The sequence below is a fragment of the Zingiber officinale genome, chromosome 6B (assembly GCF_018446385.1).
Source record: "Zingiber officinale cultivar Zhangliang chromosome 6B, Zo_v1.1, whole genome shotgun sequence".
NCBI lineage: Eukaryota > Viridiplantae > Streptophyta > Magnoliopsida > Zingiberales > Zingiberaceae > Zingiber > Zingiber officinale.
The window spans coordinates 80854361-80868084 of NC_055996.1; the positions used below are offsets into that span (position 1 = coordinate 80854361).

At 42.4% G+C, this 13724-nt stretch overlaps 1 protein-coding gene across 1 annotated transcript; it reads left to right on the forward strand.

The window, feature by feature from the left end:
- The first annotated feature begins 9441 nt into the window (after positions 1-9441).
- On the forward strand, positions 9442-12693 carry LOC121992832 (ABC transporter G family member 11-like). Its single transcript, XM_042547430.1, has 10 exons — positions 9442-9961; positions 10114-10403; positions 10471-10642; positions 10742-10864; positions 10951-11079; positions 11160-11354; positions 11523-11609; positions 11695-11967; positions 12042-12149; positions 12217-12693. Exons 1-10 carry the CDS (start codon positions 9542-9544, stop codon positions 12556-12558), a joined length of 2139 nt encoding a protein of 712 aa, XP_042403364.1. The 5' UTR covers positions 9442-9541; the 3' UTR covers positions 12559-12693.
- The last annotated feature ends 1031 nt before the right edge of the window (positions 12694-13724 follow it).

The window sequence follows — 13724 nt, forward strand, 5'->3', positions numbered from 1 at the left end:
ATCATGTCGTAGGCAGTGGGTAGGGCCCGATGCTGATGTTGCAACACATTTGACATAGAAGCCAAAATGTAACACCGCGCCATCTCATCTGCCTTGACCCATTTCCTATGTCTCTCTATCTCCTCTTCACTAGAATCCTTATCAGGCACGCTAGGACAGACCTCAAGAAGTACGAATTTGTATTCTTCATCAGTTAAGACAATGCCCAAGTTTTGTTTCCAATCAATATAATTTGGATCAGTAAGTTTGTTTTCTTTTAAAATAACAGCAAGAGGATTGAAAGCCATTTTAAAATCCTAAGAATCATAAAATAAAATATTTGGTCAAAACTTTAGAATTTAAAATAATATTGATTCCTCAAACAATATAATTTAAATTCACCAACACCTCAAAACACCGTGAATTTCGTATGCCACGATAGTGTGGACGTATACTAATTCAAACATTTGTAAGAGGAGGTTTTACCCATTAATTTTATTATCTTGTCAACCTAACTTTATGACAAATAAAATTAATAGTTGGTTCATCTTCAATCACACAAATAATAGTAGTGACTCCGATAGGGAGGATACTATTAAATGCGCCTAAGTATATACCATTACTTGATATTTAGTCCATTAATTAAGATTGTGCCCCTTCAGATGGAGAATATCACACATACCTAATTAATTTCTTATAACCATCCATAGAGGAAGTTTGATCTAGTGATCTGCAAACAAACTCATCTGATATGGAGGAAGGCACTCAAAGCCAACACGCAAATTTGAATGCATCATTTACAAACCAGTAATGGAGACTGTGAGATTTATTTAAATAATCTCTCTCTTAGTTATTTAAATTGAGGAATTTTAACATGCACACACATCACAGCACACATCACAACACATAAAACAACATATAAAGGCAATAAATATGAAAATAAAATTTTCAACTATTATGGTCTCATCTAACGCTGTCCTCCAATATGCCACCAATGGATCGCTGTCCTCCAATATGCCGCTAATGGATTAAGTCGTCGCGTCTATCTCACTTCCTTCTCCGCCGCGCCTATGATCCTCAAAATAGCACCACGCATAGCAAGGATACAAGCCACAAAAAAAGAAATAAAATTTACATTTATCAATCCTAAATTCCACAAATTTGCATATAATTTAGATCGAACAGAATGTAAAACAACAATAATAATAATACGACAACCGACCATATTTAATTATTACAATCATGCACACACAATCACCTAGACATGCCCGAGGGTTCAAATCACACACAAGCACACAAAAAGCCATAATAGTTGGATCTAGAATGCCCACAACCACAGAGTTAATATATCTAGCACATCCTACTATTATCCGGCCTAAACTTATGTATGAGCAGTACATAATTTAACCGAAAACCAATCATACAGAATCAGAAAACATGCTCTGATACCACTTGAAGGGCGATGGAATTATGTTCTATTTTAATTTTCCTGTATAAAAAAAATTGAACAAAAATAGAACTCTTTCTAGCAACCCGCATATTCGATCAAAGATGTGCTCGATCAATCAAGCAAGTTCTTGAATGATCAAAGCACACCTTGATCGAAATACAAGATCGCTGGCCTCTTGTGTTGGTATTCAAAATCGATACGCAAAATCGATACAAAGAAAAATGAAACTAGATACGTAGCGGAATTAAAGAACTAGTTGTACCTTTTCTTTGTAGCTAAAGACCTCTTGATCTTTTGCCGTATTCCTCTCTTCTTCTTGGATGTCATGTGGGCGACGATCTATCAAAAATAAAACCACCCTCCTTCTCTTCTCTTCCAAAACCGTCGGCCACAAAAAGAAGTCTCTAGGATGGGGTACCTTCTAATCTTCTTCTTCTTCTTCCTCTTCTTCCTTTTCTTCAAGCCGCTGGCCACCAAGAAGTAGAAGTGCCGCCGACCCTAGCTAGAAGAGGAAAGGGGGCGACCCTTGCAAGGTGAGAAAGGGGCATCCCTTGGTGGAGGTGGCGCCAGCCCTAGGTGGGGTTGAAGGTGGCGCCAGCCACAAGGAGAAGAAGAGGTGGATGTGGCGTCAACCCTAGGTGGAAGAGGGGACGCCGACCACAAGGAGAGCAGAAGATTGTGGAGAATTAGAAAGTTAGGTTTTAGGGCCCACATCCTACTCCTTTTTATAGACTTGTCGTCGGTTACAAGGAAAGAAAAATTAACAAAATTTTGTTTAGAAAAAATCTAAACAAACTATGTTAAACCAAACCAAGTTAAGTTAAACTAAACTAAGTTAAGTTAGACCAAACCAAGTTAAGTTAAACCAAACCAAGTTAAGTTAAACCAAACCAAATTAAACCAAACCCGGTTATGGATGGGTGGATGCGAGGCTTTATATATAGATGCTACAATAGGGACCTAGAGGAGGAATTAGTTTAGGTCTCCCGATGGGCTTGAGTTTCCCGTGTTCGCCCCGAACACCCAACTCAAGTCCATCAATAATAACTCATACCACTAAAGGGTTATTATTGAATTACCGCACCAATCCCATATTACAATATGGGCTGCTTCTTATTATGAGTGCGTTAAACTCCCTGTGTTTAAGATATCGTATGTCCGTTAATTAAATGAGTTACTGACAACTCAATTAATTAACATCTAATTCTAAGAGTAGTACCACTCAACTTTATTATCATGCTGGACTAAGTCCACCTGTAGGGTTTACATGATAATCCTTATGAGCTCCTCTAGGGGGCATCATCAACCTAAATAATTAGGACATAATTTCCTTCTATAGTCAACAATACACCATATAAATAATATTATCTCACAACTCATCGGGCCTATTGATTTAACGAATAAATCTCACCCATTGATAAGTTAAAGAAATAAATACTAAGTATACGTGCTTGTTATTATATAGGGATTAAGAGGATGCACATCCATAATAACAGAGGTTCTATTCTTTTATGTGGTCAGTATAAATTGAACAACCTCAAATGATCATGCTCAATACACACATAGTGTACTAGTGTAATTTGTAGGGACCGATGTGCCCGCTAGAGGGGGGTGAATAGCGGTTCGTCGCGCACTTGCGTCGTTTGCTTCATCTTGATGGTTGGCAGCGGAATACAACTCGAAGACAAACTATACAATGCTAACACCTAGGGTTTACTTGGTATCCACTTCAAGAAGAAGTGACGAATCCAAGGATCCACACACTCGAGCACTCCTCACTAGTAAACAACTCCTTCTCGGTCGCAGCCGGAGGCGGAGAAGCCTTATACAAACACACACAACACTACAACACTCACACAAGAAGAAGATACAAAAATACAACTGAAATACACTCTTCTTCTTACTTACTTGTTGATTGTTGTTGCCTCTTGAACCTTGGGGATGCACTCCAAGAGCCTTCAAGAACTGGCGGAGAAGCTCAGAGAAAATCATCGGGAAATCACAGAGAAATTGCAGGAGAAGTTCGCAAAGAACTGAGGAGAAAACGCTCCGCCAAGGCTTTAAACAGTGCTCCCAATCGATCCAATCCATCCCCAATCGATTGCCACGTTAGCACCCAGCAATCCCAGCCGTCCATCGCCTACAACTTGCGCAACGGTCACTTCCCAATCGATCGACCGATCGATTGGGACTGCTTGAATCGATCGACCGATCGATTCAGAGCCTTTTTGTGCTCTCGCGTCCGCGCGAGAGCTTCTGCTGCCCAATCGATCGACCGATAGATTGACATCTCCCAATCGATCGCTCGATTGATTGGAAAGGCCTCTGTGCTCATGAATAATGCTCCCAATCGATCGACCAATCGATTGGGGCCATCCCACACTCGCAACACAGTCCAATCGATTGGACCTTGTTCAATCGATCGCCCAATCGATTGACCAGCCTGGACTTAACTCAAACTCAAGTCCAAAATCTCCAACCTAACTCCTGGTCAACCGTGACCTGTTGGGTCTCCATGCCTAGCATTTGGCCATACCCGACCAACCTCGAACTAGCCTTCTAGCCTCCTCCATTAGCCTTGCGTCCCTCAGATATCTCCCCATCCTTCACGCCTTGCCTTCAAGAGTTTCCTTCGGCCTCATCCTAGTTGTCAAGTTCTCCTTGCCAAGTCACACTAGGACTTACTTTGTCAAGACCACATGCTTGGACTTACAACCTTTGCCAAGATCACACTTGGACTTTCCAATTACCTGGCTCCTCACCAGGACTTTCTCCTTTGCCAAGATCACACTTGGACTTTCCTATTGTCTGACTCCTCACCAGGACTTTCTCCTTTGCCAAGATCACACTTAGACTTTCCAAATGCTTAACATCCAGTTAGGACTTTCCATCACTGCCTAAACTCTAGTTAGGACTTCACCACTACCTAACTTCCAGTTAGGACTTCCAGACGCCTAACCGCAAGTTAGGACTTACCCAATCAAGTCTCCTGTCATCCCTGACCTATTTGACTTATCTTCTTATCAACCTGGTCAACCCTTTGACCATCTCCACAACCGGATGATTGCCCTAGCAATCTCCATACATTGTCAATCTCCTTATATCGTCAAACATCAAAACTCAAATCCCGACTCAAGCTTGACTCAACTCAAGTTTAGTCAAATTGGTCAAACATGACCTAGGGAAATTGCCCCAACATAATTTTATAGTTAAGACAGACTAATACCAAATTACACTATAACCATTCCAATGGTTTGTCCCAATCTATCTTGGTTGTGAGCTACTATTTATAATTTATAAGGAACCGATAACATGATCTTTTGTGTGACACCACACACCATGTTTGTAACGACCCGACCCTCTTTGGCCTCTTGGGCGGCCCTTATGTCGTCGGCCCATTTGGCGACCTCTCATGTCGTCGACCGACGACCCTTTGGCCGTGCAGTTACTTACTAGGACTTTCCACTCATGGCAGTGGATTTTTACCTCCCCCAGGATTCGAACTCCAAACCTCCAGGCTAAAGTATTAGAGTTTATGAATCCTGGTAACCAAGTGAGATCATCTCACTTGGTTACCAGGATTCATAAACTCTAATACTTTAGCCTGGAGGTTTAGAGTTCGAATCCTGGGGGAGGCAAAAATCCATTGCCAGGGGTGGAAAGTGCTAGAGAGTAACGACACGGCCGACGGTCGATGGTCGACGACCTGAGGGTCGCCAAATGGGCCACCAAATGGGTCGGGTCGTTACAATAAAAAGGCGCCGTTTTATTGTAACGACCCGGCCCTTTGGCCTCTTGGGCGACCCTTGTGGCCCATGTCGTCGGCCCATTTGGCGACCTCTCATGTCGTCGACGACCTTTGGGCCGTTACTCACTAGGACTTTCCACCGGCCGATTTTGCCTCCCAGATTGAACTCTGACCTCCAGCTTAAGAGTTTACGAATCCTGCAACCAAGCAAGATCATCTCATTGGTTACCGTGATTCATAAACTCTAGTACTTAAACCCGGAGGTCTAGAGTTCAACTGGGAGGCAAAATTCACCGTGTGTGGAAAGTCCTGAGTAACGACGGGTCGCTCGACGACATAAGGGCCGCCAGTTGGGCCGCCACAAGGGCCGCCCAAGAGGCCAAAGGGCCGGGTCGTAACGACCCGACCCATTTGGCGACCCTCGGGTCGTCGACCGTCGGTCGTGTCGTTACTCACTAGGACTTTTCACCCCTGGCCAGTGGAATTTTAGTACTTAAGCCTGGAGGTCTAGAGTTCGAATCTTGGGGGAGGCAAAAATCCACTGGCCAGGGGTGGAAAGTCCTAGTGAGTAACGGCACGACCGACGGTCGACGACCCGAGGGTTGCCAAATGGGCCGCCAAATGGGTCGGGTCGTTACAATAAAAATGCGCCTTTTTATTGTAACGACCTGACCCATTTGGCGGCCCATTTGGCGACCATCGACCGTCGGCCGTGTCGTTACTCACTAGAACTTTTCACCCCTGGCAGTGGATTTTTGCCTCTCCCAAGATTCGAACTCTAAGGCTAAAGTATTAGAATTTATGAATCCTGGTAACCAAGTGAGATCATCTCACTTGGTTACCAGGATTCATAAATTCTAATACTTAAGCCTGGAGGTTTAGAGTTCGAATCCTGGGGGAGGCAAAAATCCACTGCCAGGGGTGGAAAGTCCTAGTGAGTAACGGCACGGCCAAAGGGTTGTCGGTCGACGACATGAGAGGTCGCCAAATGGGCCGACGACATAAGGGTCGCCAGTTGGGCCGCCACAAGGGCCGCCCAAGAGGCCAAAAGGGCCGGGTCGTTACAATAAAAGGCGCCTTTTTATTGTAACGACCCGACCCATTTGGTGGCCCATTTGGCGACCCTCGGGTCGTCGACCGTCGGCCGTGTCGTTACTCTCTAGCACTTTCCACCCCTGACAGTGGATTTTTGCCTCCCCCAGGATTCGAACTCTAAACCTCCAGGCTTAAGTATTAGAGTTTATGAATCCTGGTAACCAAGTGAGATCAGTGGAAAGTGCTAGAGAGTAACGACACGGCCGACGGTCGATGACCCGAGGGTCGCCAAATGGGTCGGGTTGTTACAATGTTATCTATAATATAAATTAAATTGACAACTGCATTGACATATATATAAATATAAAATGTAGACATTTGACCAAAGTGATTCTCATTTCAAAATATTTCAAAACAGATGTTCATACAAAAGTTAGGCTTATAGTATACATCCCAACAGCTTCAATCGCCTGGGTGATGTTGGTCAACCGAAATAGGGTTCACCCGAACCCAATTTCCAACTTTCTCCTTTAGTAGGCTTTCACTCCGGCTTCTGGTCCCTCGGACCGTCGCACGTGTCCTTCTCGTCCGCCGGTGTACTCTTCCGCGGCACCTGATCCCTTAGACGCACCGAGCCGTCGGCTCTCTCCCGTGCCAACTTTCTTGCTAGTTGCGTCTTCCGCTCGACTTCCTGTGCTCCTAAGATCCTGCGCACTTAGACATAGGGTTAAACACCAACAGGACCTAACCTGACTTGATTGATCACATCAAAACTACCACGGGGTACCAATAAATATAACTAATTATGACATCATATTCATTAGACAATCGAAAGATCCTTTAGTTGCTGGGTACGTAAATGCAGACTATGCATAAAATTTAGATGACAGGAGATCTATAAGATATGTGTTCACTGTGGTGGGATGACCTATCTATTGGAAGTATATAATACAATCTCTTATTGCATTGCCTACTATAGAGTCGGAGTACATGGCTGCAGCTGAAGCAATAAAGGAAGCTTTATGGCTTATAGAGTTGGTTAGAGAACTAAACGTTCAGTAAGATGGAGTCAAGTTATTATGTGATAGTCAAAGTGCTATCTATCTGACAAACAATCAAGTGTATCATGTGAGAACCAAGTACATTGATGTGAGGTTTCACAAGATTAGGGAGTTGATTGCTTCTAGAGAAATTCAACTTGAGAAAGTTTGCACTACGGATAATGCTGCAAACATGTTGACGAAGCCAATGACCACAAAAAAAAGTTAAGCATTACTTGAACTTGATTCATGTCTCTAAAAGGAAAAAGTCCAGACCCAGAGATTCAAGTGGAGTTTTGTTCAAATACTTATATTTTCGAAGGGGTGAATATTCACCAAGGTAAAGATTGTTGACGAGTGTCTCATATTTGAGTGAAGGTCAATGAGAGGTATGTCACGGAAGAAAAATCTATTATGATTTTTCATAATAGAATTTTGTTGTAGTTTTTCATAATATAATTTTATTGTGATTTTTTTAATAGAATTTTGTTATGGATTTTCATAATAAAATTCTATTACGATTTTCGAGTCTATTTTGGTATGTTGAGATTTGAGCATTATTTATAAGCATTATTATAAACATATTTGTAGAATCATGAGAATAATGTAGATTCTCTTGTATAAAGAGAATTCTAATAAATCTTAGGTCGTTTTATGGAGTAGGCATATAGCTGAACCATGGTAACTCTTATTCCTTCTTCTTTTTCTTCTTCCTCATGTTTGCTCTTTCTTGTACGTCTTTGTCTCGTTGCTTTGCGTGATCTCTTTCTCTCTTCTTCTTCTTCTGTATTAGAAGTTGAGAGGTGTTGCTCCGCTCTTTGCGTAACACTCTTACTCCTCTTCGAGACCCATCACACAGCTTGAGGAAGAGAAAGAGCAAGAAGGACATTGTCGGACCTTTTTCATGTTCTATGATATGCTTCGCCCCTACTTGAAAATCCTGGCTAACTGTTTATAGGAGTATATTGATTTTGATTTGAAATGATTCTCTCTAATATATCAATTATTTTTTAATGAAATATGTAATTTGAATATTATAAAAAATTAGGTACCTAAATAAAAAATCACAAACATGCATGGTAAAGTAAAATACTAAATCAGAAAAAAATTGGGTGTACACGGAGTGTGTAGGATAAGAAGGGCAGGATACCAAAACTCTCTCTCTATAAAAGAAAATGATAGTTTGCACATCCGTTTGGTACATATTCCTGGGTGACCCTCATATGTTCAGGCACTCAGGTGCACCTCGGACGTCCTAATTTTCAAAAATGAATTGAGATAGCTAGAGGTCCATTTGGATGCCAGACTTGTTAGAGTCGTCTAGGGCTGTGCAATAAATAAATAAATATATATATATATATATATATATATATATATATATATATATATATATATATATATATATATCATTTTTTTATAAATTTTTAAAATTTTCTTTTTCCACTATATATATATATATATATATATATATATATATATATATATATATATATATATCATTTTTTATAAATTTTTAAAATTTTCTTTTTCCACTATATATATATATATATCATTTTTTATAAATTTTTAAAATTTTCTTTTCCCACTTAATAGTAGCAGTAAAACAAAACAGTGGATAGTAACGGTAAAACAGAACTTAATAATAGCAAATAATACCAGCATTAACAGTGAATAAAGTAGCAGTATCAATAAATAATAACAGTAGAATATATATATATATAACAGACCGAATATAATAATTTCTTTTCAATTTGATTTGTGTCTTCAGGTCCCAAAAGAACCAAGCAATTAATAACAAGGAAGAAAATACTAATAATGATTTGAAGAGTCTGATAAAGAAATAAAGATGAGAGAAGAAAAAAAAGGGGGACAAATGTATGGTTTGAGTTAATTTCCCAAGATGAAGACATACTCCTACTATGATTAAGAATATTCTCCCAAGAACAATAGAAAATAGAAATAGAAATAGTTCTACTCCGTGGCTTAGGTTTCAGAATTTAATGTGTTCTTTGCAACTACTAGCTAATTACGTGGTCCAGTACTGCGTATGAACAATAATAAGGAGAGATTTGAGCTTGCCGGCCACGCCATTAATTGCACCACAACAACCAGCTGCCGCAATTAATGAATGCACATCCACGACCCATGCATCAATCCGCGGTTTAACAGCAGACAAATCGTTGTTGCTTGCTCAAGCCGGTATTTATAACTCCTCTGTTATGGTGATGGTTAGGCACGCGATTTTGATCTCCAAGTCGTACCTTTTTTCGGCTGCCGACTAGCTAGTTTATGAGTGCAAGAGCAAGCTCAGTGAATCCAGAGATGAAGGCGGCGGCGGAGGTGATGATGGAGATCGAGGCGAACAAGCCGGCGGGGAACGGGCTGGTGGTGGGAAGGGGGCTGAGTCCGCTGAGCGAGACGCTGTGGAAGGAGAAGGCGAACGTGGAGCTGATCGGCGACGTGTCGGCGAGGCTTACGTGGAAGGACCTGACGGTGACGGTGACGGTGGCGGGTGGCGAGACGCACCGCGTGCTGGAGGGTCTCACCGGCTTCGCCGAGCCCTGGGCGCTGACGGCGCTCATGGGCCCCTCGGGCTCCGGCAAGTCGACGCTGCTCGACGCCCTCGCCGGCCGCCTCGCCGCCAACGCCTTCCTCTCCGGCGCCATCCTCCTCAACGGTCGGAAGGCCAAGCTCTCCTTCGGGGCCGCTGTACGTTGAAATCAACAACCTTTAATTTAATCCAAATACGCGACGCGGTTTCCTCTGCTTCGATCTTTTCTGCAAAGATCCAAAGAACAACGATACGAGCTTACTATGAACGACTATAACCAATTCGAGCAATTAATACTTTCCCATTACAGGCATACGTGACTCAGGATGACACCTTGATCGGAACTTTGACGGTGAGGGAGATGATCTCCTACTCCGCACGTCTCCGGCTGCCGGACAAGATGCCGAGGGACGAGAAGCGAGCTCTGGTGGAAGGGACCATCATGGAGATGGGCCTCCAGGACTGCGCAGACACTGTGATCGGAAATTGGCATCTCCGGGGGATCAGCGGCGGCGAGAAGAGGAGGGTCAGCATCGGCCTCGAGATCCTCATGAGGCCGAGGCTGCTCTTCCTGGACGAGCCAACCAGTGGCCTCGACAGGTAACAGTCAGAGCTCCGCTCCCACCATGGACGAGAGATGAACTTCATCACGCCATTGATTTTGCAGCGCTTCAGCCTTCTTCGTGACGCAAACGCTGCGAGGTTTGTCGAGAGACGGCAGGACGGTGATCGCCTCGATTCACCAGCCCAGCAGCGAGGTCTTCGAGCTGTTCGATCGCCTTTATTTGCTCTCCGGCGGCAAAACTGTCTACTTTGGGCAGACTTCGGAGGCATGTGAGGTACGGTCAATCTCCCTGCACATCTTCATGTTTGTTCATGAAAGAGATCAAGAGATCCAGCACACATATATAACATCAATCTACTGAATTACATGGTAGTTCTTTGCTCAAGCTGGATTTCCCTGCCCACCTCTAAGGAATCCATCAGACCATTTCTTAAGGTGCATAAACTCGGATTTCGACAAAGTGAAAGCTACCCTAAAGGGATCTCTAAAGACAAGAGTAAGTTACCCTGACAAACTTCCTTTCTCGTTTTCAAATTGCTATAGAGAAAACAAACTCTTCATGTTTGTGATGCAATTGTTCAGGTGGAAAGGAGTGATGATCCGCTTGATAGAATGACAACATCAGAAGCGATACGAACATTGATCGAGTTCTACAATCACTCTCAGCATCATTACTCTGCAATACAGAAAGTGGATGAGATTTCAAGAGTGGTATGTGCTTGTTTTACATTGAAAGAAGTTGCACGAACTTCGTCCTGCAACAGGAACTGAAATTGTAGCAAATGTTGCAGAGAGGAACGGTGTTGGATTCAGGAGGCAGTCAGGCTAGCTTCTTGATGCAAGCTTTTACCTTGACGAAGCGATCGTTTGTGAACATGTCGAGAGACTTTGGTTACTACTGGCTAAGGCTGCTGATCTACATTGTTGTGACCATCTGCATTGGAACCATCTATTTGAATGTTGGAACTGGATACACCTCTATACTGGTACAACTGTAACACCTTTATCTGCTTTAATTTCATTTCTTTCCTAGAATTGATTGTATATAACAGAGTCCATACTTACAACTGTAACACCTTGTTTTAGATCTATATTCAAACTGTTTTCAGTTAATTAACATGAGCTTAAGCATTTCAACATTTATCTTACTGCAGGCTCGGGGGGCATGTGCTTCATTCGTCTTCGGCTTCGTGACATTTATGTCTATTGGTGGATTCCCATCCTTTGTGGAAGATATGAAGGTCTATTTGAAGGCTAACCTAGTTGTTAACATAGCAATGGCAACATTTAAACTCAACTAGCTGCTCTTTTCTCATCCTCATGCAGGTTTTTCAGAGAGAAAGGCTCAATGGCCATTATGGTGTCCTAGCATTTGTCATCAGCAACACCCTGTCTGCAATGCCTTTCTTGATCATGATAACTTTAGTCTCAGGAACTCTTTGCTATTTCATGGTACGCCTTCACCCAGGCTTCACACACTACTTATTTTTCGTGTTGGCTCTCTACGCGAGTGTCACCGTGGTCGAGAGCTTGATGATGGCCATTGCTAGTGTAGTCCCTAACTTTCTAATGGGAATCATCATAGGTGCCGGAATTCAGGTACTAAAACACATGAAAGCTTAACTGCATTCTGAAACTTGAAACTGTTTGTCTTACAATTCGATGATAAACAGGGAATATTCATGCTTGTTTCTGGCTACTTTAGACTTCCTAATGACATCCCAAAGCCCTTTTGGAGGTACCCAATGACATATATCAGTTTCCATTACTGGGCATTGCAGGTATGATACACGAGTAATTGATTCTCATAATACTTTTTTTTTTTCTGAGAGTAATGCCTTATTGCAGGGTCAGTATCAAAATGACTTGAGAGGTCTAGTATTTGACGGCCAGACACCCGACCTACCGAAGATTCCAGGCGAATACATACTCGAGCACATCTTTCAGATCGACGTCAATCGATCAAAATGGCTGGATCTTTCAGCCCTCTTCAGCATGATAGTAATATACAGGATCTTTTTCTTCTTGATGATCAAGATCAGTGAGGATGTGACCCCATGGATAAGAGGATACATCGCGAGAAGAAGGCTACAGAAGAAGCAGAGTTCTTCCACTGATCTTGCGACTCGGATACCGTCTCTTAGGGGCTATGTGGTTGCAATAGAGCCCAATTCAACCAGCAGTGGTTAAGGAAACTAGAGATTAAGATATTTGTTTCATGATCTCTATAGATGGAATTGCCGGTGTTACTTTCTGTTCTTGAGAATACATAGAAAAGTTTGTCTTTATAAGGATGATATTTGATAATTCATAACTCATTCGGTACTCAGATTCTAACATATGCCCTGACCGACCGTCGTAAAATGTCAGAATTGCTATGTCTAGATCAATCTTCAATTGTGACCATATGGGAGTGATACGGGATGTTACGAGCGGATTCAGATATGACGTGATAGTCAAAATTAAAGTTAAAGTCAAAATTAGATGATGATCAAAGTCAAGGAGAGATGACAATCAGTTTATTACTCTCAACATGACTATTGCGGCTCGCCCAGTGCTAAGGCCTTCAGTAAGAGAACGACTGACCAAAGAGCCGGTCGGATCCAAGGGACCTAGTGATCCATTCATGTGCTAAGACACCTATTATATATCCAATAAGCCAATAGCCTATCGGGTTTAAGGAATGGTCGACCTATCAAAAATATTGCCGGTCATAAGTCAGGCTGGATTCAAAGGATCCATCTTCCTATTCTCATAGTACAAGCCTTCCAGCGTATGGTCGGTCGACCCTTAAACCGGTTAGACTTAGGGAGCTTATCACTCCACTCATTACCAAGATACATAGAGCAAATCCGACCAACCTTACATGTTGGAATGAGTCTACGGATCCATCTCCCCGCATCTGCAAGGGACGCTCGGCCCTAAAACTAGTCAAACTTAGGGGGCACAATACCAATATGTACACATAACCTGAACGACCCTACGACCGAACGAGCGTACAAGATAGCTCTCCACTGTTATCGTTGGACTCTCAGTATACAATTGGTCGACCAAACAGTCGATTAAGCCTATGGGTCTTCTCATATGTCAACCCTTCTATATATAGCTAGTCAGTAACAACGCCGGTCAGGTTTACATAGCTCAACACATATGTTTCTCATATGTACAGAAGATAAATGTATAAGACAATTCTTATTTTAGACTTGGCCGAACTTCCAGATCTCAGATTATCACTTCAAAGGCAAGTCTCCTATCATATGGACGATCGACTTAAAATACCGATCGGATCTCTCGGGATTCAGTTCCCCATCCTTAAGAGGTAAGTATCCCAACATATGGCCGGTTGGTCATATAGC

Bases quoted from the DNA above. Each gene is read 5' to 3' on its own strand.
- LOC121992832 (XM_042547430.1), top strand. From the start codon at position 9,542: ATGAGTGCAAGAGCAAGCTCAGTGAATCCAGAGATGAAGGCGGCGGCG. The intron at 11,610-11,694 runs GTCTATTTGAAG...ATCCTCATGCAG, and splicing joins CCTTTGTGGAAGATATGAAG to GTTTTTCAGAGAGAAAGGCT. The intron at 12,150-12,216 runs GTATGATACACG...GCCTTATTGCAG, and splicing joins TCCATTACTGGGCATTGCAG to GGTCAGTATCAAAATGACTT.